The sequence below is a fragment of the Indicator indicator genome, chromosome 13, assembly GCF_027791375.1.
Source record: "Indicator indicator isolate 239-I01 chromosome 13, UM_Iind_1.1, whole genome shotgun sequence".
NCBI classification, from domain to species: domain Eukaryota; kingdom Metazoa; phylum Chordata; class Aves; order Piciformes; family Indicatoridae; genus Indicator; species Indicator indicator.
This window is the reverse complement of record NC_072022.1, coordinates 15976939-15998937: the sequence shown is the minus strand read 5'-3', so window position 1 is coordinate 15998937 and position 21999 is coordinate 15976939. Positions and strand designations below refer to the sequence as shown.

The window sequence follows — 21999 nt, the reverse complement described above, 5'->3', positions numbered from 1 at the left end:
GATAGATCTCCAATAAAACAAGGATATTATCTCCTTTGTTAGAACAAAGGAAAATGATATAGTCTATACAGCTGGTAGTCCTACATAGCCTGTCAATGTCATATTACACTGATGGTTCTTCTTAAACGGATGCACTGAGCTTCTGAAACAGTGCTGGAATGTGGAAAGTTCTGAGGTGGTTTCTATGTTTTGTTAACAATGTGATATTTACAACAACAAACAAACTCCTGACTTAGATTCACCTCCATTCACATAACCCCCCTCTACTCTGTTAGGATCATTCAGTTCTTCAAAGAGTCCTGTTTCAATAATTTCTTCCTGCCAGGGTATAGGGACAGCACCTGTTGCAAACTTTTTGAAGAACTTCTTGTCTTTGTCATCAAACTCAATTCCCCGTACTTCAGAGAAGTCAGCAATGTCTGCAACATCTTTGGCATAGACAACTGATGGATCTGGCACGAATGGAGGGTCAACAAGGTTTGCCTCTAGCCTGTGGAAATTTATTGTTTTGAAGAAACTGTGTTTTCTTGGGTCATCATCTTCACTTCTACAATAAAGCAGAAGTTTGTTAATCAGTATGATGTTTTGCTCTCAGAGAGATACAGGCATTATCTGTGTTGTATACAGAAGAAAATTTTAATAAAGGAGATTTTATATATATATATATATATACAAACACACACATGGATATATAATGCAATGTAATTCCTTTTTTCATAACTGAAGAATGCTGTATTGCACAGGATAAGCAAAGCAAGAAGCAGAAAACATCCTGATCCTCTTATCCATTATGCTGCCTCTCAGTCCAGGCAAGGTGCCATATAATAGCTTCAGTGCTGCTTCTGGCAGAGTGCTAAGACACCCAGATCCAAAGAGACACTTCAACCAGAAGCAAAAATACAGTTGCTCAGGGCTCACTGTCCAATAATGGAAATCCAATTGTTGGCTCCATACTAACTAGGATAAAAATACCTAGTAATACCTAAACCTAGAGACTGACTCTAAAGAAAAGGATGGTGAATAGCAAACTGGTGACAAGTAACATTTCTGGTTCTATCTTAATTCAGAGCAGATATGCATTTATATCATAAAACTCAAGTTATGTTGCTCTCATAAACACTCCCAGTTTTAGTGAGTCTGTTCATTCAAACTAACTACTTCTATACATGAACTATGATTTTAAGCAAGAAATTCACAGTTATGACATTAGCAGAAGTATGTGTGTCACTGTCACAAACACAATCCTTTATTAATATTGTTAAAATGCGATAAATAAAATCTGGAAGGGACTAAAATAATTCTGAATACCTATTTTAAGTCCAGCTTATGAAAAACAAGAAGACCTCAGGGAGAACTTTTGCTGTAGAGGAAACACTGAGTTGTTTTTCACTGTAGACCCACAGAGAGACTTGTAGGATATTCTGATGGCAAGAATAATCTGAGCCTCCTATGTGTGCTCATTAAAGCATGACCAAGGATCACAGCTTCTGAGTTGCACCTCTGGTGCCAAGGCATACAAAGTTCGATTTTTGCACTCTAGGGAAAGGAGCAGCAGAGAGAACTACTGTATTTTCTGCACCCATATACTCGGTTTTAAATATATCTATGGATATATCGGCCTTGAAAATGGTAATGTGGGAAAACCAAATTTATCTGGTTTCTGGCCTCAGAAAATGGTAGTTGTGAACGTTTCGCTTTTTTCTTTTCCCACTTCCTTCCAAAACCATACGCTTAGCAAAATGTGAGCCCTTGTATATTTCCAGACAACATTCTTGAACAAAATATATGCAAACTTTTGGCAAGTCTTTTTATCTTTGCAAAGTGTAGAAGCACCATACAGAAGCAGCAGCTTTGTGGGATGATAGGAGAATCTTCCTTTTTTAAGACCTCACACCTTGTATGCAGAACAGCTTCTCTAGCTTGCTGCTGATGCCCATTCCTCAAATGCCTGACCTGCCACATTTCCAGCCAGCCTTGGTGCTCTTCAGGCACAGCTGAGATTCAATTACCAGCTGCCCTTTCCAACTCCTTGTGTCTCTGCTGCCTGATTCTCCCAAGCAGGTTTCCATCAACCACTAACCACTAAACACAGCATGACCAGGATACTAAATCACAGCCTGAGGAACAATATCTGGGCTGCTGCCATCCTGGGCAATGAAAAATTTATGTTTTCAACCTCGAAGAGCCATATGAACACAATTACGAATGTATAGGTTAAGCCAACAGTGATCGTCATCACCTCTGCCTACATACAGTTTTGTAAAATCATTTCCTACCTTAACTAGCTAGTGATTGCAAAAATAATTTCCTACCTTAACTAGCTAGTGATTGCAAAAATAATTTCCTACCTTAACTAGCTAGTGATTGCAAAAATCATTTCCTACCTTAACTAGCTAGCGATTGCAAAATCATTTCCTACCTTAACTAGCTAGTGATTGCAAAAATCATTTCCTACCTTAACTAGCTAGTGATTGCAAAATCATTTCCTACCTTAACTAGCTAGTGATTGCAAAATCATTTCCTACCTTAACTAGCTAGTGGTAACTAAGTACTTGAGTAGCTCTCCAGCCTGATGTGTTTTATTTACATTTGGTGTTAGCCTGAAGTGCATTAGAGCTGCTGTTCAAATTAACTGGTTCCCTGGGGATGCTAGTGGGTTGGTAGTGCTGACAATCCTACTGGGCAGATGCACTCACAGAAATTTCACTTTATTTTGCTTTCTGTAACATAAACCAAAAAGCACTAGAAGCTGGTGAGGGCTCCAAAATAGATTGCTGAAGTCTTTCTCCTTCTGATGTATTTTCTGACACCACTAAACCCATAAAAAGTTTGAAGACATCAAGCTGCTGGAACGCCATCTACTGGAACCAGCTGAGGCACCTTCCAACTAGCTGGAGATGGATTTGAGCTCTTCCTGTCAGAATTGAACATTTACGTAACTTCAACAGAATGAGCAAATGAACTCATCTAAACTTGGTCAGCTTTGTATTCCTCCACGAAAATCCTCCATCACTCTGCAGGTTTGGAATTTAGAGATGTCAATCCCGAAAAGCTTGAGGGGAGGAGAAAGTTCACTATTTCCCAAGTCAGCCTGTGGCATTGAGTCTTCAGCAAAAGGGTGGAGTACTTTAAAAGGTCAGGTGTACACATTAAAGCTGTCCTTGAGCAGCTTTATCTTATGCAACAGGCACTTATATAGATAACCCAAGGTCTTGTTGTCCTTAGTAGAATTACAGCGCTAATCATTATGTAAGGATGAGCTGTCCTGAATAGTATTGCCCTGTTTAAGAGGTGCATGCAGGCTCTTGTTCTGTATCAGGCCCAGGCATGGTACACACCCTATCCTTTCCCTCCTGTAAGTATGGTACAGAAGAGTAAGAATATCTTCAAGAATAGAAAACTGAACATTATCTGTGCAATTACCATTCTGTGTACATTTCTCCCACTGCTGAGAAATAATTTAACAGTAAGCAGACAGAATGATCGCAAATGATTCTCTTGGCAAAGAGAATGTGGTTACAGTAAATGAACAGCCTGTTGCTGGTTTTGCTCCAGACTTGCTGTAAGAACTTGACCAATTCACTCAGGTTCTCTAAATGTCATTCTCTTCTACCCTGACATCAGTTTACGTCGGAAAATGCTGCAAGACTAAGTGTCTCCAATCTGTCTCATTAGAAATACACTAAATTATCTTGCATACACACACACATATCAGAGGGAACAGAAATATGACAAGGCTAATATTATAATGTTTAGATTTCCCATTTTCTTCTTACTGTACGTTCACTTGAAATTGCTGAGTCAGGGACACATCCATCAGTCTCCATCAACTCAAAGCCACCTCTGAAGTCCCCCCAAAATGTTTGCTTTACAAGAATTTGCATCCAATATTCATTTCTTCCCCTTTTCCCCCTGGGATGAGTCAGGAAGACAGAACCTCCACAAGAATTTTTTTAAGCACTTGAGTAAAGCAGAGGGGTTAAGGTCTTTTCACTAAGAAGCCAATGACGTAGCCTTGCAAGGCTGTCTGCAGGGAAGAGAATACACATTGCAGATTTGGAATTTTGCCCACATCATTCCAGTAAGTGATACAGGCCAAGATTCTGCATTCAGTCTGCATTAGCATAGATGTCAGGTATCTACCTGAATATCCTTTGCCTTCAGGAAAGCTAAGATGCAAGAGCAATGGGCTGCTCCTTTCTCCCTAAACTACAGATAGAGGCTAACTCACAAAACACCAAGAACAGAACTCCTATCTGAGGTGAAGATGGACAATCACACTACTGCAAAACAACTCCTTACTTCCCTATTTTCTTCAAGACCATCCACCTGCCTTCCTAGAAGTTAAAAGGAAAATTCAATGCTCTGTAGCTAGTCAAGATCTAATCTCATTTTGTGCAATATGTAAAATAATAATATTGTAGCTTTAATCTGGCTTTTACTGTGTTTGAGAAGTAAGGCATACCTGCTTCCTAAACGATTCTCTTTTTTCTTAGCCAAAAACAGCCGGCAAATGTCTTTTGCTTCTTCTGTAAAGTTGGCATGTTCGAATTTCACCTCATCTTCCAGAGTTCTTCGTTTAACCTCATCCTTATTGACCTTTTCTTTGTAATCCTTGAATGGTGTTCGCCCAGCAACCATCTCATAAATACTACACCCCATAGCAAACCAGTCCACAGGATAGCAGTAATCTTCTTCCTTCAGGATTTCTGGAGCCATATAACCATTTGTCCCAGCCTGTTGCAAACACAGACACAGATTTACTATACAATGTCAGTAATGAAAAAAAATTGCAGACAATTAAGCAGACTAGCCTACATTTCAAAATACCAGCTATACAATTGATACATTTCATAGCTAGAAACGTGGTACAATTTATGTATCTTTCATCTAGAAACTCCTCAAACATGCTCTTATGTCTTAAACATGCCCTTCAAATATGAAATATCTGTGCAATTCCTACTTAAAAGTGGTTTCTTTTTAATTTTAATTTAATTTACATTTAAATTAATGTTTAGCTTGCTTTCTTCTTTCATATTAATGCTTTTTCTGTTGAAGACAGTGTTGTTCACTTTGTCCTATTGATGCAACCAGCAATCAATTTTAAAAGATCCAAAAAAAAGACAAAAGGCAGACAACAATCACTGATTCCTTCCCCATTCAGTGGTTATAACTGTTCCAACACAGGCATCTGCTGCCAATAATAAAATACTCATCAAGCCCATAGCTGAGCTGCGTGAGAAAGTTCTCATCCACACTCCCTGTTTGCTTCTGGAAGGAAGTCCTACAATCAAGGGCCAAGAAAAGCTCCTAAAATCATTGTGAGAAAGTAAACCTATGAAAACAGTATGTAGTAAATTATGTGCATCCAAGTGAAAGAGTTATTACTTCCTACCTGCATAAAGCTCTCTGAATAAAGACTACTGGACAGCAATAATGGATCCTTCCCTTGTAGAGGGGAATCTGCCTGTTTCCTTTTCCAGGCCTACTCATTCTCCTTGGGGGACAGCATTTAAAACAGCTCCTGCTGCCCCTCCTGCGCCCTCAGGGAGCTAACTCATCTGGGAGGAAGGAGAGAGAGTCAGCATTTCTATGCACTGTTAGATGACTGAGCATGAGATTTCAATCAAAAAGGCATTTGCTTAGCGGACCAAGCATTTCCTGCTGCATCTGATGCTGTATCTTGTTATGCATAGTTACCAGGTTCAGGTAACAGTGATAATATGTCAGAAGTTGCTCGAACCTCTTTTATATCTTCTGGAAATACTGGGATTGATGTACTAGTAGCATTACAATTTTAGATGAAAAATCATGTTTGTACAAAATTCCACTGAAAGTTTATTGAAGACAGGCTTTATAACTGCCAGAAGCATGAGAGATTCACTGCAAAGCAGAAAAAAAAAAAAAAGGTAGCTAAAACCAGGGCTCATTTGGGCAAATGATACTTGTAAAAAGCACAGATCGGGAGATTAAAGTTATTTTATGGGGTTTTATGGGCTCCCTGGTTCAAGAAGGACAGAGACTTGCTGGAGAGGGTAAGGAAAAGGGATACAAAGATGTTTATGGGACTAGAGCATCTCTCTTATGAGCAAAGACTGAGAGAATTAGGTCTTTTTAGTCTGGAAATGGGAAGACAGAAGGGGGAATCTCATAAACACTTACCAATACTTAAAGGGTGGGTGTCAGGAGGATGGGACCAGGCTTTGTTCAGTGGCCCAGTGGCAGGACAAGGGGTATTGGGCACAAACTTGAACATAAGAAGTTTCATCTAAACATGAGGTGGAACTTTAAATTAAGGGTGACAGAGCACTGGAACAAGCTGCCCACAGAGGTGGTGGAATCTCCCTCTCTGGAGACATTCCAAACCTGCCCAGATGCGTTCCTGTGTGACAGTCTCTTGTGTCATGGGGTCCTTTCCAACCCCTGTCATTCTGTGATTCTGTGTTTGAGTAACTCCTCTAATTTTTACATCTTTAGGCACAGTATTTGAAGGTCTCTTATAAATTTCAGCTCATGCCACTACACATTATGGCTTACACTGCACCATAAACAATGTGTGCAAGAGGGAACATCTTAGCCTCAATTGCAACATCAACCTAATGGACAGAAAAGCAAATCCATTTTGCTTTCCCTGTTTGTTTTTTTTTTTAACTTTTAGAGGTATAGCGCAAAATCCTCTGTTGGGTTGAAAACCAGAAATGAGATGAGAAGAAAAAAAACATCAGCCATGTTGAAAGCAAAAGGAAAGGTTAAAAGCAATCTGTTGTGCCTCTCACTAAACTCACAGAATTACAGAGGACTCATATGGGCAGTGCAGCAGCTGACATCATTCCACAGATAATTTGCACTGTTTGCAGTGAAGTTCTCCAAGTAAAAGTTAATACTGAGAGATATCCTGCAGTACTTCATTTTTATGTATGATTACTGCTCCACTCAGAAATGGGGACAAGTGCTCAAATATGGATCACAGAACCCAGACCCATCAGAAGATCATGAAACCTGGAAGGGAGAGGAGGGATTGAAAGCAGAGAAACTTTGGTACAAAAGGATGCAGAGAGAGCTCCTTGCCAGCTGGTGAACACAGATGCTAAATAGACTTCTGGAATAATTTTTGTCTTTTATTTTTTTCCTTCTGGGAAGTAATAAACCTTCTTATTTTTACTGAGATGAAGCTGAGGCACTAATGCCTTTGGGAATTGCTGAGTCATATCATCAAAATGTACCTTGACAGCACAGTATGGTCCTTCTGATAAGACATTAGTTTGCTGCAACTTAGCATCATCATACAGGAAGTGAATCAATCTGACATGGAGAAGCCAGAATGCTGCAATTGTAAATAATGCATGGCAGCTTCCTTCAGATTGGCCCTCTTTCCTTCCACTTGTGTTCTCTCTTACATAGCTGTGTTTTTTTCAAAAGAAAAAGTTGCCAAGCAGCTTCAGCCTCTTTCATGTGCATTTTCCACATACCTCAGTAAGTCACATCACACAGAACACCACCATGATTTGATGTGGTACCCACGTTTCTCAAGAACAGAGAAATCAGCAGATCACAAAGACTGCATGACCACAACATAGAAATCAGAGATGGGCCAGCAACAGCGTCTCTTCAAAGTGAAAGACTACTGCAAATAAGGATTAATCTTCAAAATCCTGCATTATTAGCACTGAAATCTTCTGAGCTGTTCTTGAGCAAATCCAGCTCAAGCAGAGAGAAATCTATAAACATACCATTCCTCTGATCCACCAAGCACTCCAGAGTTTTATGAAAACTTGAACCTAATCTTAACAACCACTCTCTCCCAATCCTGATGCTCTATGAGAAGCTTCAGAAGCAGGAATCTTAACCTAATGTCTTAACTCCAGACACACAAATCCACTTAAACATTATCATTTTTTAGCAGAAACAAACGCACTTCACAAGAAGTCAGCAGTGATATTTAAGAGTGAAGAAACACCTAAACAAGCCAGGGAAAGAAAGACGTAAGTCTCTGCAGTCTGGGAAATAAAGATGATAAAGCCACAGGCATTTGCTGTATTAGGGAACATACACAAAAAAAATGATGAATTATTCAACTCCTGGAAGTGGAAGAACACACATCTTTCAAATGAAGATTTAATTTTATCTTTGGGCAGTAGACAGCATTAGAGAGAAGCTAAAAGCTCATATCCCTCCACTAAACACTATGGAAAACCAGATGTCAAAATCAGATCATCTTTCAAGGCAAAAAAGATCCTGTGGGGACATGAAAAGCAGCCTGAATGATTTGAGAGGTTTATTTAAGCATGTAAGATGGCAGCTTAGTGAAGGGAGTTTTTAAACTGTACAACTTTCACTAGCAGTAGTGAGATCTGAGCAGCAAAAAAATAGTCTCTTAGGTGGAGAATGTATTCACTGATTCCCAAAGCAGAAGTGAATCAAAGCAGTGAGTGAAGTTACTCTCAGCAGGTCAAATATATATACTGTAAATTATACTCAAATGTCAAAAGGGATACAAAGGACAGACAGTAAATGAATTCAAAGCTAATTGTGTTATTTTGGAGAAGGAGATCTATTTACCATGAGCTGGTAGTGAATATGTAATTCACTTAGAATTATCTGGCCATGAATAGATACCTCTAAGTATGGGTTACTGGCATGTCTGTCACTAGGTTGGTATGATTTTGTAATTATTTCCACTCAACACTACTGAGAAATACATTTCAAAAGTTATTCACCAAACCCCACATTTTCTTACTACATTTTATTTTACATTGATAAATTTTACTATTAATGGAAACAGGGAAAATTAAAAAACCCACATTCATCACTGTCAACTCTACACTACCAAGATGTGCATTGGACGTTAACCAAGACCAAGTACACTGTTTGCTTTTTACCTACAGGATTCCTGATAACACTAGGCACCCTCTGACCATATGTGCTGACTGCTCAAATAATCTTCTAGTGACAAATAAGCACATGGAATTACCCATTCAGTGTACTGGAAGCGTTTAATGGGACACAATATGGCCTCGAGCTACAACTGGGTAGGTTTAGACTGGATATTAGGAAAAAAATTTTCACAGCAGGAGTGGTCAGGCATTGGAATAGGCTGCACAGGGAGGTTGTTGAGTCACCAACCCTGGATGCATTTAAAGGTCATTCAGACGTGGTGCTTGGGGATATGGTTTGGGGGTGAACTTTGTAGAACAGGGTTATCAGTTGGACTTGGTGATCCTGAGGATCTTTTCCAACCTGACTGATTCTGTGAATAAAAAAAAAAACAACAAACCAAAATACAACAAAATCCAAACATTAAAAAGGAGCCAAAGACTGTTACATTACCCCAAATTTTTTACAGAAGGCAGAAATCATATGCAGGTGCGAAGGCACACAACTTTTTGAAGTGTAGTCAGTGTAACACTATTTTCTGCTTACTCTCCAGCTTACACTGTCTTTTGTGATGATGAGCAGGATGCCTTACTGGCACCTGCTGTTTGAAATACAAAAATAGTAATTACATTGCAGCTGATCACATTTTCACTGACTTTCTTTTGAAAATGGTTAACAGAGCTACTTCTCCCTTTATTGCTCTATCTTGAGAAGTACCAAAACCACAATTTTTCAACAATACTTTAAAATGTCATGACCAAATGTTGTCCTTGAACACATTAATGACCAAATTCTGTTAAGTAGAATTGTTGCCTTGAATGTTGTTTGACAGGGCATAGTAGAGATGACTCATCTGAAAGTATACAACTTTTTCCTTTGTGAAACACGATCCTCTATAAATTTTTAAAAGGTCACATAATTATAATCTGTTAGTAATACAAGATGTGATCCTGAAGTGCACTTAGTTCCCAGTACAGTCCACGGGCACTTGGCACACCAAAGCTCCAAGCAGAAGGAGGCCTGCAGCAAGTGCACCCATCCATCCTATTTGATCTGCTGTCCCAAGATGGGAAGATCCCTTGGACACTGCTGTTATCCCAGCTTCTAGCAGATGCGTGGGGAGAAAGAAACAGAACTCTCTGGAGCTTTCACCAGCACAAAAACAGGCAAATGAGAAGAAATGGGATTTAGAGCTCTTACCTTTTCCCACAGATCTCTGCAAAACAAACTCAATTGATACTACAAACCAAACAGTAAAGCAAATCAGAATGTCTATCTTTTGTTTGCCATGGCACAAGAACTGTTGAACAGAGGAAAAAAAAGCAAGCTGAGTTTAGCTCTATCAGCTATATCCTGGGGCTTGGTCCTTCCTTCCTCCAAGGGGTGCCACTGCCTGCTTTGTTCTCTTGTCCAGCTGTTCCTCCACTCTTTCAGCAATGGCCTTAATGGACCCTGCAGGAATGCACGAACAGACCACAGAAAATTCTTCTCTGCACACGAGCTAACAGGCCCTAAATGTAGAGAAGAACCACAGGTCTACCTCCCTTACTCACTTTACAATCTTCATTTTTCTCCCAAAAGCCAGTATGAGAAGGAATGGAGGATAATTTCAATGAGTCACAGAGAACTGTAGGTCCTTCACTTTCACACCATGTGTGCACACAGTAGCAAGGAGCCAGCTGATAAAATGAACAGGCAATAATATTTTAAAAGAAATAAAATCAAATATTATTCAAACAGAGATTTTAGCACCTCGTTAATGACTAGCAAAGGGAAGGACCTTATGATGGGATGCCTCATCATAAACTGATGGGCTGCTGATTCAGAACACCACAAGGAGGACTGTTCAGAGTACCAGGAAAAGATAGCGAGTAAAATGGTATAGGAGTTTCCGAGCTACAAAATTCATGACCAACATGCTTTTCATTTTCACACAGGGACATGATTTTAACAGGGACAGCTGTTTTGAATTGGAAAAAAACCCACAAAGATAAAAGCACAAAAGCTATAAAACAAATTTCTGTTGCATTAGGAAAATAAGGAGACAAAATTGCCTCTGGGTTCAAAGTAACTAACTGGAGCAATAAAAAACTCTACTACCATTTTTTAATCGTTCCAGCTTGGAGAGCAGTAGTCATTGAAATCAAGGAAGTTCCACAAATGAAAGAGAAAGCCACTCTGTGACAGTAAGGGCAGGCTGCCCCTGTGCTCACACTTGGGAAGAGAAACAGACCCAGTTACAGCAGGCTTTTCAGTCTGATTTTCACATAGCATGAATCTAAAGGAATAAATTCTTGAAGGAAGAACGGTCCAGTAACTGAGCACCAACTTCAACTTCGGGCTCTAGAGCTTCTTCATGCTTTCCTCCTGTGTCATCCCATTGAAGTCACTCTTTGCCTCAGATTCCTACTGGAGATAGAACCTGCTAAGCATGCCCAACTTGGTGAGGTGTCCTCAGAAGAAATATGCATTCATAGACAGTGAAGCAATCAGATATTACAGGGATGGAGCATATAAGACACTTAGTACAGACTTGTAACCACACAATTAGAATTCAAGAATTATCATAATTCTCTAGTCTTCTGTTACATGATTTCCCCCTTAATTTCTCCTGACCACTTCCCATCTATAATGTAGGAATAATAATACTTTATTTCAGAGATGTTAATGGTTTTATTCTTTCATGACCACAGGATATTCTATAAACAATACTAACAAGGGAGAAAACTCTCCATGTACTTAGCTTTGTCAGTATTTTATAAAGCTCTTTATAAGGAATGCAAACAGAGTATCACAGCATGTGTAGGTGGCTTTCCCAAAAAGGGGATGTTGAAGAGGCACTCTTTGTTCAGTGCCAGTGTCACTGTGGGGACAAGACTGTGAGCAGTGTTATTTACCCTCCAGTGTAGGTACAGTACCTGTAAATTAAGAATTGTGCATATAATCATAGCATCATTTTGGTTGGAAAAGACCTTCAAGGACACAGATTCCGACCTTTATCTGACTCTGCCAAGGCTGGTGCTAAACCATGTCCCTCAGCACCACATCTCTGTGTCTTTTAAACACCTCCAGGGAGGGGGATTCAACCATCTCCTGTCTACCACTGAAATTCACAGGATTTCATCCACCTTAGCTTTTGGGACAATGACTAATGTTGGAAGTACAATACTTTCACATGTAAATCAAGTTAGATGGGTACTGGTTGCATCAAACCAAAGGCCTATATGGCCTGTCATACTGTCTGTAAATTGGACACAAAATGGATGCATAGGAAAGACTATTAGAACCTGGTCTGTACATTGATACTTCTCTAATACTTTCCTAGACTTCCAACTGCTTGCAGCTCAAGGCTTTGGGAGACAGAGATGGCTTCTCACACAAAATTGCCCTCCATCGGTGTCCACTCCTCCTGAACCTAGATAAATTCTTGGACCCTGTAAGACCTTGAGTACTGGGTTCGGTTTTGGGACCCTCACCACAATAAAGACATTTTTGTTCAGAGAAGGCAACAAAGCTGTTGAAGGGTCTGGAGAACAGGTCTTGTGAGGAGCAGCTGAGGGAACTGGGGCTGCTCAGTCCGGAGAAGGCTGAAGGGAGACCTCATTGCTCTCTACAACTACCTGAAAGGAGGGTGTAGTGAGGTCTCTTCTCCCAAGTAACTAACAGTAGGAGGAGGGGAAATGGCCTCAAGTTTTAACAGTTGGACTCAATGATCTTAGAGCCCTTTTCCAACTAAAACAATTCTATGATTCTATGCACCAGGGGAGGGTTAGGTTGGATATTAGTAGAACCTCTTTTCCAGAAAGAGTCATCTGGCATTGGAACAGGCTGCTCAGGGAGGTGGTGGAGTCACCATTACTGGAGGTGTTCAAAAAACACGTAGACATGGCACTTTAGGACATGGTTTAGTAGGCATGGTGGTGCTGGGTTGATAGTTGGACTTGATGATCTTAAAGGTCTTTTCCCACCAAAATGATTCCAGGATTCTAAGACCTTTTGCAAAAGGACTCCTGCAGCTTAACTACATATTGTGTTAAGAACCTCCTCCACTTATTTTGAACTTGCTACCTTTCACTGGCAGATTTTAAACTTGAAAAATAGGCAAAACTAAGCCCATTGTTGTCACCTGCATGTGTCTGTAATTTCAGGATTTTGTTTTGTCTTCATAAAGAGTCAATAGACATTTGTTAATGTTTGCTGCCCATCACAGTAAGTGGAACGTCACATGTGATCCAATAAGAACAGAACTACTACATTCCTCACCCTCCCATAGCTTACAGTTCCTGCAATACTGCTTCTGGTCAAAGCTGCTAAATCAACAGTTCAAAGAATGATATTGTCAGCTAAATGTTGCCTTTCTTCCCCCAAAAAATAAAACCCATCTTTGACAATGGTGAACCAACAAGAGGCCCACTAGATAGTTTACCTAAGAGGTCATTCTAGAAAGCATATTATTTTTTTGTGATAAATAGTCTCAAGACACAAAAGGACCGAACAGCAGTATTTATCACTTTAAATAGCACTTTTCATGTTCAAAGAGCTTAACTTAGCTTTCTACCACTTCTAGGAACTTGGTAAAGAATATTCTCTCCTCCTTTTAGTAGAGCATGCTATAGCATTTATTACCTGTCAGATTAAACTGAATTAAGAACAAAGTTGAAAGTCATGCAGAGACCTCTTAGAGGGGTTCAATGTCTTTTCCCATACAGAAGACTGTGTCTTGTGGGTGGCGCACCCTACACAGGAAAAGCATTTCATGAGGCACATCGCATTGTCATGATTTTAGATGACTACAGCATGTTTTCTTCCATCTCCAAAACGGCAGGAGGCAGAATCATCCCATTAAATCATTTTTGCTCCCTTCAATCTCATGACCATAGCATTCACAGTGGGTAAGGTTGCACTCTGTAAATTCTATGTTTCAGATACAAAAAAAAAAATCTGAAATACCTGTCATGATGATGCACTTCATAACAATGGTGATTAGCAACATTTTTAAGAGCAAAGTTCTCCTAGTAAAACATCATCAGTTGTCAATGTCAACCTTGAAAATGCATAAGCAGAATGGTGGTTTTGAAACTGAAATAGCAGGAAGCCACTCTAATCCTGAGAAAATGGAGGGCTGCCTTTTTTTAAAGTGCAAAGAAAGAATAAATTTTTAGAGAATCTTATCCAACAAGAATGCCATGTGATAATGACTAAAGGTCAACTGTAGAATAGCTTGCTGAGTTATTTTTTATTTCACAAGTCTAAACCCTCCTCCCACTTCTCAACTGCCTTGAAATTAAACTGCAAGTTTCAGGAACATCTAAATAGATTTCTTTCTGTTTTCCTAAGAAATAGAATCTTACAATAAACAAACATACAGAAGGGCAAAGGGACATTTTGAGTAAGATTTTAACCAAAACATGTTTTTCTTATTAAAATATTATTATGTCCTTCAAATATATAAACCAGCCCAGGAAAACGGTGAAGAAGCCTGAAACCTCTGAAGATATGAATGCACTTCAACAACTACTACAAAAATATGTTTATCTTATTTTTCACAGTTATTATGTCAATATTTAAGCTCTCTGGCTCATGAGAATCTGCATAAAAGCACTTCCACAATTTATATGGTATAGCTGCTTAGCACAAAAGCTATACCCAATAGGGGCAGAAAGTTCTTCCCAAAATAAGAAGCAAATACGAGCTGACTTCTGGTAAAATTGAATTAAATCCTCTATATTTCCATATGGAGAGGACATGAGGGTACTAAACAGAAGAACATGCTCACTTTTCTCACAACCATTCCCAGGAAATTAAGTATTACATCTTTTGGTTAAGGGCAGGAGTATTTGACCCACAGACAACAAGTGAATTTTGAATTGTATGAGAAAAAGTTGCAGAGCCTTCAAGACAAAAGACGCCAGGTCAAACTCTTCAAGTGGAGAAACTTAGGAGGAGGTTCCTCATTTCTGCCATGTGTAAAAACATCTAGTTCCAGAATTGATCAAATACCTAACTAGACAAAACATTTTGCCTGTACAAAATCCATTTTTGCAGTTTCCCCTTGTTGCCTTTTTCAATTTTAGAAGATAAAAAGACTATCAACATTTAAAAAGGTGTAATTTTAATATACAATCTAAGTATGATCAACACATCAGAACAGATGCTACAGGCACATTGATACAAAAGGCCATAATGATTATTTCCTAAATTCTTGAGTAATTCAATTATCACTGGCAAAGAGTCTATTTCTGTTTCCAATACTGTCGGTAAGAACTTTGCTTGAGTAAGTATGCATGGGCATACTGCTGGCTAAAGTGCACAGGTAGCATGAGAAAAGCCCATATAATCCATGTTTGTTCAGTAGCTTTCAATTGCCTACTCCTTTTATTTCTAACACTGTTATTGTTCAGACTTCTGTACTTAAAGTTTTTTTGGTAATTTCTCTTTCTAAAGCCAGGTAACATTTCACAAATACATATCAGCATACCTTAGTGAAAAGTTTTCTGGAGTCTGTAATTATAACTGCATCAATTACAGCCAGATGTTTGTATTTGCTGCTTTAGCAATGAAAAGAATGAGAGAAAACTAAGGCTGGGTATCCAACTTTTTCTAGACCCTCGTAAGCACCACTTCCTGAAAGGAGAGTATCTTGATTTATAATCGTTGTGGACAATCGGTATTAAGCACACAAATATTTCTCAAAAGGAGTATATGTAATGACAATACTTTAAAAGGCTACATAAGCTACTTCTTCAGTTATGTAAGTATTAAAAATACTCAGCTCCACAATGCTTTTTCTACAGCACAAAGACATGCTAGTATCTAAGACGACCACTTTAAAGTCACCCTTCTGAAGTGAAAACCCCACCACTTTCCACCCATAAAGAAAATCAACTTTGGCTGATAAGCAGTATATAAACATCATAGTTTCATAGAAATCTTCACTGAAAACTTGGAAAATGTCTAAAACAGGAACTTGTTAACTAGATTATCACATGTGCCATGTGATAACTTAATCACTTAACAAGATTTACAGAGGGGATTTATGGATTCTCCAGGTGATGTGCATTTATTCGTACATGAGAGGCTAGGCATTTTTTTTCAATGCTTTGAGAGCAGAACAATTTAATCTTTAATGCCTTGTACACTCAGGAGAGGTAGACAAAACTTCAACAATGCACTGAAATATGGTATTTTTTGCAATCTCATATAAATACACAGATAAATCCTTTTATTACATACTATTTAACCATGTGTAAGGAACAATGAAAGTCATCACATGATGTTTCTACTTCGTAATATATAGCAAAAAAAAAAGAGACAAAAGCAAAAAAAAAAAAAGGGGGGAGGGGGCAGAAAACTGTTGCTTTACTTCACTGTGATGTTTTAAGAAACATTTTCATACCAGTATAGCCACAGTCAAACACATGGAGATGAACACCTTTTAAGCAGATGCCTAAGATCAGATGTTTACTTGGCTCCTCCCGGTATATAAAAGGTATGGAAAAGTTTTCTGTTTTAGTTTGCTTATTCACAAGGAAGATCACTTAATACCTCAAGAACTAGAGAGATCATGAAGAGATTAGCACTCAGGAAGAAAAACTTAAATCACTGAGACAGATTTTTAAATAGATGTTGAAAAATCCTTGATTATTTTACTTCATCATCAACTTAGTTCACACCTGCAGAAAACATTTTGGAGGAAAGTGCTCTGGTTTTAGAAAGGCATCACACTGCTCCTTCATTTAAGAGTACGTGGATCTCCATACTCTGAATGCATACAGTCTTGTAATAAAGGTAGCTTTACTGAATACTATGATAGCTTGCGCTGTAGAAATTTGTTCAGTGAGGAAACTGTTAAAATATGACCCAGAAAAGCATATTATTTTTTTTTGCTCTGGAATGGTACTTCAGCAAAACAAGGAATTCAACAATTGCTGCTACTTTTATTTCTAAGGTAAAACCCAAGGAATAACATAAAAGACCAAGGAACCCCAGCTCACAAACTTTCATTAGACAGCAGATAAAAAAACCCCAGACTTTTAAAAAAATGTCACCTTACAGAAGGCCTCAATAGATATAATTCTAAAAATTATTTCTACCTTGCATTTCAGAAATAAACTATTTTAATTTTTCATAATATGTGTTAGACTGGCTAAATAAAATTTATCTTACCAGATGAAGTAAATCTCAGAATGACCATTAACTGTACCAGACAGATAAACCATAGTTTCATTTGGTACGAGGGATATTACCTAACGACTTTCAGTCAACAGAATGACTTATGAGCATGATTAAAGCAAAGTCAGGTATTATTCTCACAGTGGAATAGAATAGTACTTAACGTATGATATTGAAGAACCAAGTCATAAGAGAGGGCTACAGGGTCATGAGGCTACAAAGTCAGAAGTTTTGGAGAAAGGAAGGAAGTTTAAAGCATCACACACTGAATGTATTACAACATCCATCAAAACAGAAGGATTCCTTGGAAATAGATAAATACATTACAATGAAAAGGTTTTATGTTAGAGATCAGTAGTATTATCCCTTAAACTGTCAGTTCAGATCATTATCCAAAATCTAGAAACAGCATTATGATGTTAGGCACTTCACTCAGAGATACAGTGCAATACAAATTTGGCCTGAAGGAATCTATTTTCTTCTTTAGCTTATAAAATTACCCTTATAAAACTGAGTCTACAAAATGGTTTGACCAATCAAATTTCATCTACTAAATCTGTCTTGGAGCCATTTATTTATTGGGGTGAAAAGCCCAGACCTATACAAGTATCTTCTCTCAAGTTTCAAGTGACAGCAGTTTGGTAGTCATATTGAAAAAGCACAATAGGATACGAACTTTCTCCCAATTTTAAGTCACATTGAAACTCTGATTAGTAAACAAAAATTAATTTAACAGCACTATTTTTATTTTATTACAGAGTATATGGTAAGGCTTAATACAACAAACTTTATAAAGGTGTTTCTAGGTCTTCCTGCAGATGACATTACTATAAATAATAGTAATATCTAGCACTTTATATAATGTCTTTTAGTAGTAGTGTTCCAATTACTTAAATTGGGTTAGTTTATAGAAATGCAAAATATTACCTGGAATTATTATTTATGTAAGTCACAGTTATGATAGTGAAAAAAGGAAGGGGAAAAAAAAAGAAAGAAAGAAAAATATATTTTTTGCCTTCTATCATTTCAGTTTCCTGTATGAATAAAATTGTCTTTAACACAAATTCCATACAAACACACTACACCTCTGTGGTATATTACTCATTGCAGGTTTTGCTCTAATAAAAGCACCCATATAATTGTGAGGAGCATTTCTAAAACCAGTGAACAACAGAAGAAAAATCATTATAGCAACTTGGTGACTGCCACAAAGTGAGGAGGAACTGCCTTGTCCACCACTGCTTTGAGATTCTACCCTAAATACCAAGAGAAGTGCTTAGACACGTCTAAATACACTCTTGTCATTCTGGTTTTTTTGGTGGGTTTTGTTTTTTTTTCCCTGTCAAACCCCACATATTTACAAGCATGACAAAGTGCCCATGTACACAGAGATTTTCCTGATCACAACTGCATCCATCTATAACCTCCAAAGCAGACTAAGATTTATAGCTATGGGTTCACTGATCAAAATGCCACCTTCACAAACAACGCAACATTCCCACTTCCCTTAAGTTCTGTTTAAAAATCTGCCTTACCTTTCACAGAAACGTCTATTTTTGTATCTAAAACACAAAATGCAGTCCCATTTTAAAATATTTTCCTATCTATAAATTATACCAGTTTCCACATTTTCTTTCTCTGAGAACTAAAAACACTCATAGTACAAACTTTTTTGATTTCCAGGAAAATACACATCATTCAAACAAAAAATTACTATAGAAGGTAAAAACATCAAAAGACCTGTGTACTTCAGGCATGGTGCAAAAGGTTTTTCTCTCTTCTACTGACTTTCTACAGAGTAACTTGAAAGATTTGGGATGTTTAACATAAGCCAGTTAGACCAGTTGCTTCCATTTCTTGGTGCATTTCAGACACATTTCAGACTCAGAATCACAAAATTGTCAGGGTTGGAAGGGACTTCAAGGATCATCTAGTTCCAAATGCCCCTGCCATGGGCAGGGACACATTCCATTCCTTATATACATCTTTACACTCCTTGGGAGAAACATGCTTTTTTCCTAATTAAGCTACATGAATACATCTTTCTTGTGTAAACCTCAAGGTGTTTTTACAAATCTAGGTTAGTCGGGGATGACCAAAGGCACAACTGAAGTGCTGCACAGACTGATTTACACAGCAAAACTCAGCTGGTCATCCTTCATTTGTTCCTACATATTGCACACAGACATGTACATTTACAAATTGTCTTCAAGTCTGCTAACTTTTTCAGGAAATCATTTCTTGGGGGGAGGAGGGAGGGTTGAAAGCAGTTTATTGTGCAGCACCATGAACACTTGCAATACAATCAGTAGCATCACTTAAGAGTAACCAGGAAGAAATTTTCTTCTAGGAACAAAAACTGAATACAGAAGGAGTCTTATCTTTGACTGCTGCTCATTAAACACACCCTTGGTTAAACACCTGACTGTGCACTATTGCTCAAGACATCTGTGTTAGCCTCCCTGAAATGACTGGTTCAAGAGTTTTCCTTAAGATAAACAACTGGTCAGGTTAATTCTACTGTTTCTATGTAAGAGAAATTATTTTACTACATATAGTGTCTAGAGAGTTAATTAACCAAATCTTCTTACCACATCTCTCTTAGGATGAAATGACCATGTAAGGTCTTTAGCAAAGTGCAAATCCCAGGGAATTAAGTCTTGGACTCATAATGCATTACAAATAGAACAGCTTCCTTTCCCCCTGCTCATGTTCAATGAATTTGTACTCACCCTCTGAGTGATGCTTTTTCCCTCTTTGACTTGTACTGCCAATCCAAGATCAGACAGTCTGCAATTACCATTATCATCCAGAAGGACATTTTCTGGCTTCATGTCCCGGTACACAATCTTGATGGAATGGAGATGCAGAATCCCACAGGTGATCTGAGCTGAGTAAAAGATGACCCTCTTCATCTCCAAACCCCTTTCTCCCACATTGTAGATGTGATACTTCAGATCCCCTCCATTCATGAGGCTCATGACAAGACACAGATGGCTTTTGCTCTCATAGGCATAAGCTAGTGTGACTATGAAGGGGCTGTTGACCTTCTCCAGGATCTCTTTCTCTAGTAGTGCCATCTTCTCACCTCCTTTCTTTTTCAATCTTTTCTTATCCAGTTTCTTGCAGGCATACATCTTGCCAGTATTTTTCACTTGGATGGCACAAACCTAGAGAAGCGATGTGTATGAAGAAATGAAAGAATTTTACACATACAGAATGGAATGGCAGTAATAGACAGGACATGGGGAAATCACAGATGTCTATTACTAGTTGCTGATGCTAGCTTTCCTGGCAGAGTATATTAGCAGAGAAAATAAGGAAAAAACAAGCATATGATCAGAACACCACTGGTTCTGTTCTGGACCAGTGGTGGACCTTATGCAAAGTTCTTGAGGATGCCATTAGTAGCCATGTATTAGCAAGTAAAATGAAACAAGAACCCATTCTCTGACCATAATGGCATATACCTCTTACATCTATATAGCTGAACTGTCTTGTGTTTCAAAAAAGGTAGCCTTATTCACACTGTATTTTGGGAACAGATCCTGATCTGTGCTACACCTCAAAGTGCACCAAGAATTATCTAGAAGTGAGCCAGAACAGGCTACAGCAGTGCCAAGGAGCACACCAATAATTCCATGGACAGCAATGCAAGCTTTACAAAAGAAGCCTTGTTTCTTACCAGCCTAGATACATTAAAAAAAAAAAAAATTAGAGTAGTTCTTCAATAACAGGAATCTGGAAGCTCTATTACAGTACAGAGAACTGTCTGTTTCCTAGAAATTAGACTATCTGAACCAAGTTTTGCAGAACCTTGGACAATTTCTTAATCCATTGCCAAGTTCCTCTTTGCAAACCCACCTGCTGGTCTTGAAAGGGAAGGGGTGACCCATATCCTTAAAAACAGAGCTCTTACCTCTCCAAAGCCACCTTTGCCCAGCACTCGGAACTCATAGAAGTATTTATCAGTTACTGGCTGCTTCTCAAAAACTTTCCATTGTATGAATTTGTCAAAGAAGGGGCTGGTCTGGAAGTCCTGAAAGGGTTTGTCTTTAAGAAAGAGTTTGGTTTCCTCCTTGGCCAGCTGCATGACATTCTCATAGTCTTTCTCAGTAGCTGCCTGGCATTTGCTGGACAAGTCAGAGCTCATGAAAGCCAAATAGTTTTTGGAACCTGTCTTAAGAAAATTGGTGATCATATTCTCCATGGTACTGCTCTTGACATTGTCCTCTGCCAGCTCCCAGTTTGACACCTCATCCAGGAAGTCCCTAGCTACCATATATTCTGGCACAGTCTCTAAGAAGTCTCTAAAGAATTTCTTTCCAATGGGCTGTTGCTCACAGATGTTGTCGTAATCAGCAACCATGGACTGTCTGACCTCTCCGCATTGTTCAATCTTGGGCAGCGAGAGGCTTTTACGTCTCTTTTGCATCTCCTTGGTGTCTCCCTCTCCACTCTTCCTTGCTTGCAGGTAGGCCGTGTTGGCAATCAGGTTGTCAAGCCCCCCCATGTCACACATCTTGGCAAGCTCTTGGGGTTGTCAAGACAAAATGAGTAACTGGCCCAGCTGTTGTGCTGTAGCTGGTCTGCGCTTCTCTCTGCTAGTGGTGTTTGCGGGCTTCTGAAAGCCACCAGAGAGACTAACTGCTTTTGCATTAAATACTTCTCAAGGATTTTCAGTAAGTACCTTTAGGTACATGCACCATTTGTGGAAAGTGACTGGTAAGAGGTTTCTCTGTAAGAAGCTTTGAGTTTGCTATATATAGCTGAGAGATGACATCCTAGGCATGCATTTCAGCTGGTGTTTTTCAGAAGGAGCCCTGATGACCTTTAAAGGTACCAAGATTTCCTCTATATGCAGTATCCCTGGGTGCTGAGAACATACAGAGATTCCTCTCTGCAACACTTGCATGCTCCAAACTCAGCAGTATGCTGGCCACAGTTAATGAG

At 38.7% G+C, this 21999-nt stretch overlaps 1 protein-coding gene across 1 annotated transcript; it reads right to left on the bottom strand.

Annotated features, from left to right (window-relative positions):
- Positions 1 to 207: 207 nt before the first annotated feature.
- Positions 208 to 21705, bottom strand: GRK7 (G protein-coupled receptor kinase 7). Its single transcript, XM_054385946.1, has 4 exons — positions 20966 to 21705; positions 19779 to 20216; positions 4466 to 4737; positions 208 to 547 (listed from the first exon to the last, which is right to left on the bottom strand). The coding sequence occupies exons 1-4, from the start codon at positions 21566 to 21568 to the stop codon at positions 208 to 210; spliced, it is 1653 nt and encodes a 550-aa protein (XP_054241921.1). The 5' UTR covers positions 21569 to 21705.
- Between the last annotated feature and the right edge of the window lie 294 nt (positions 21706 to 21999).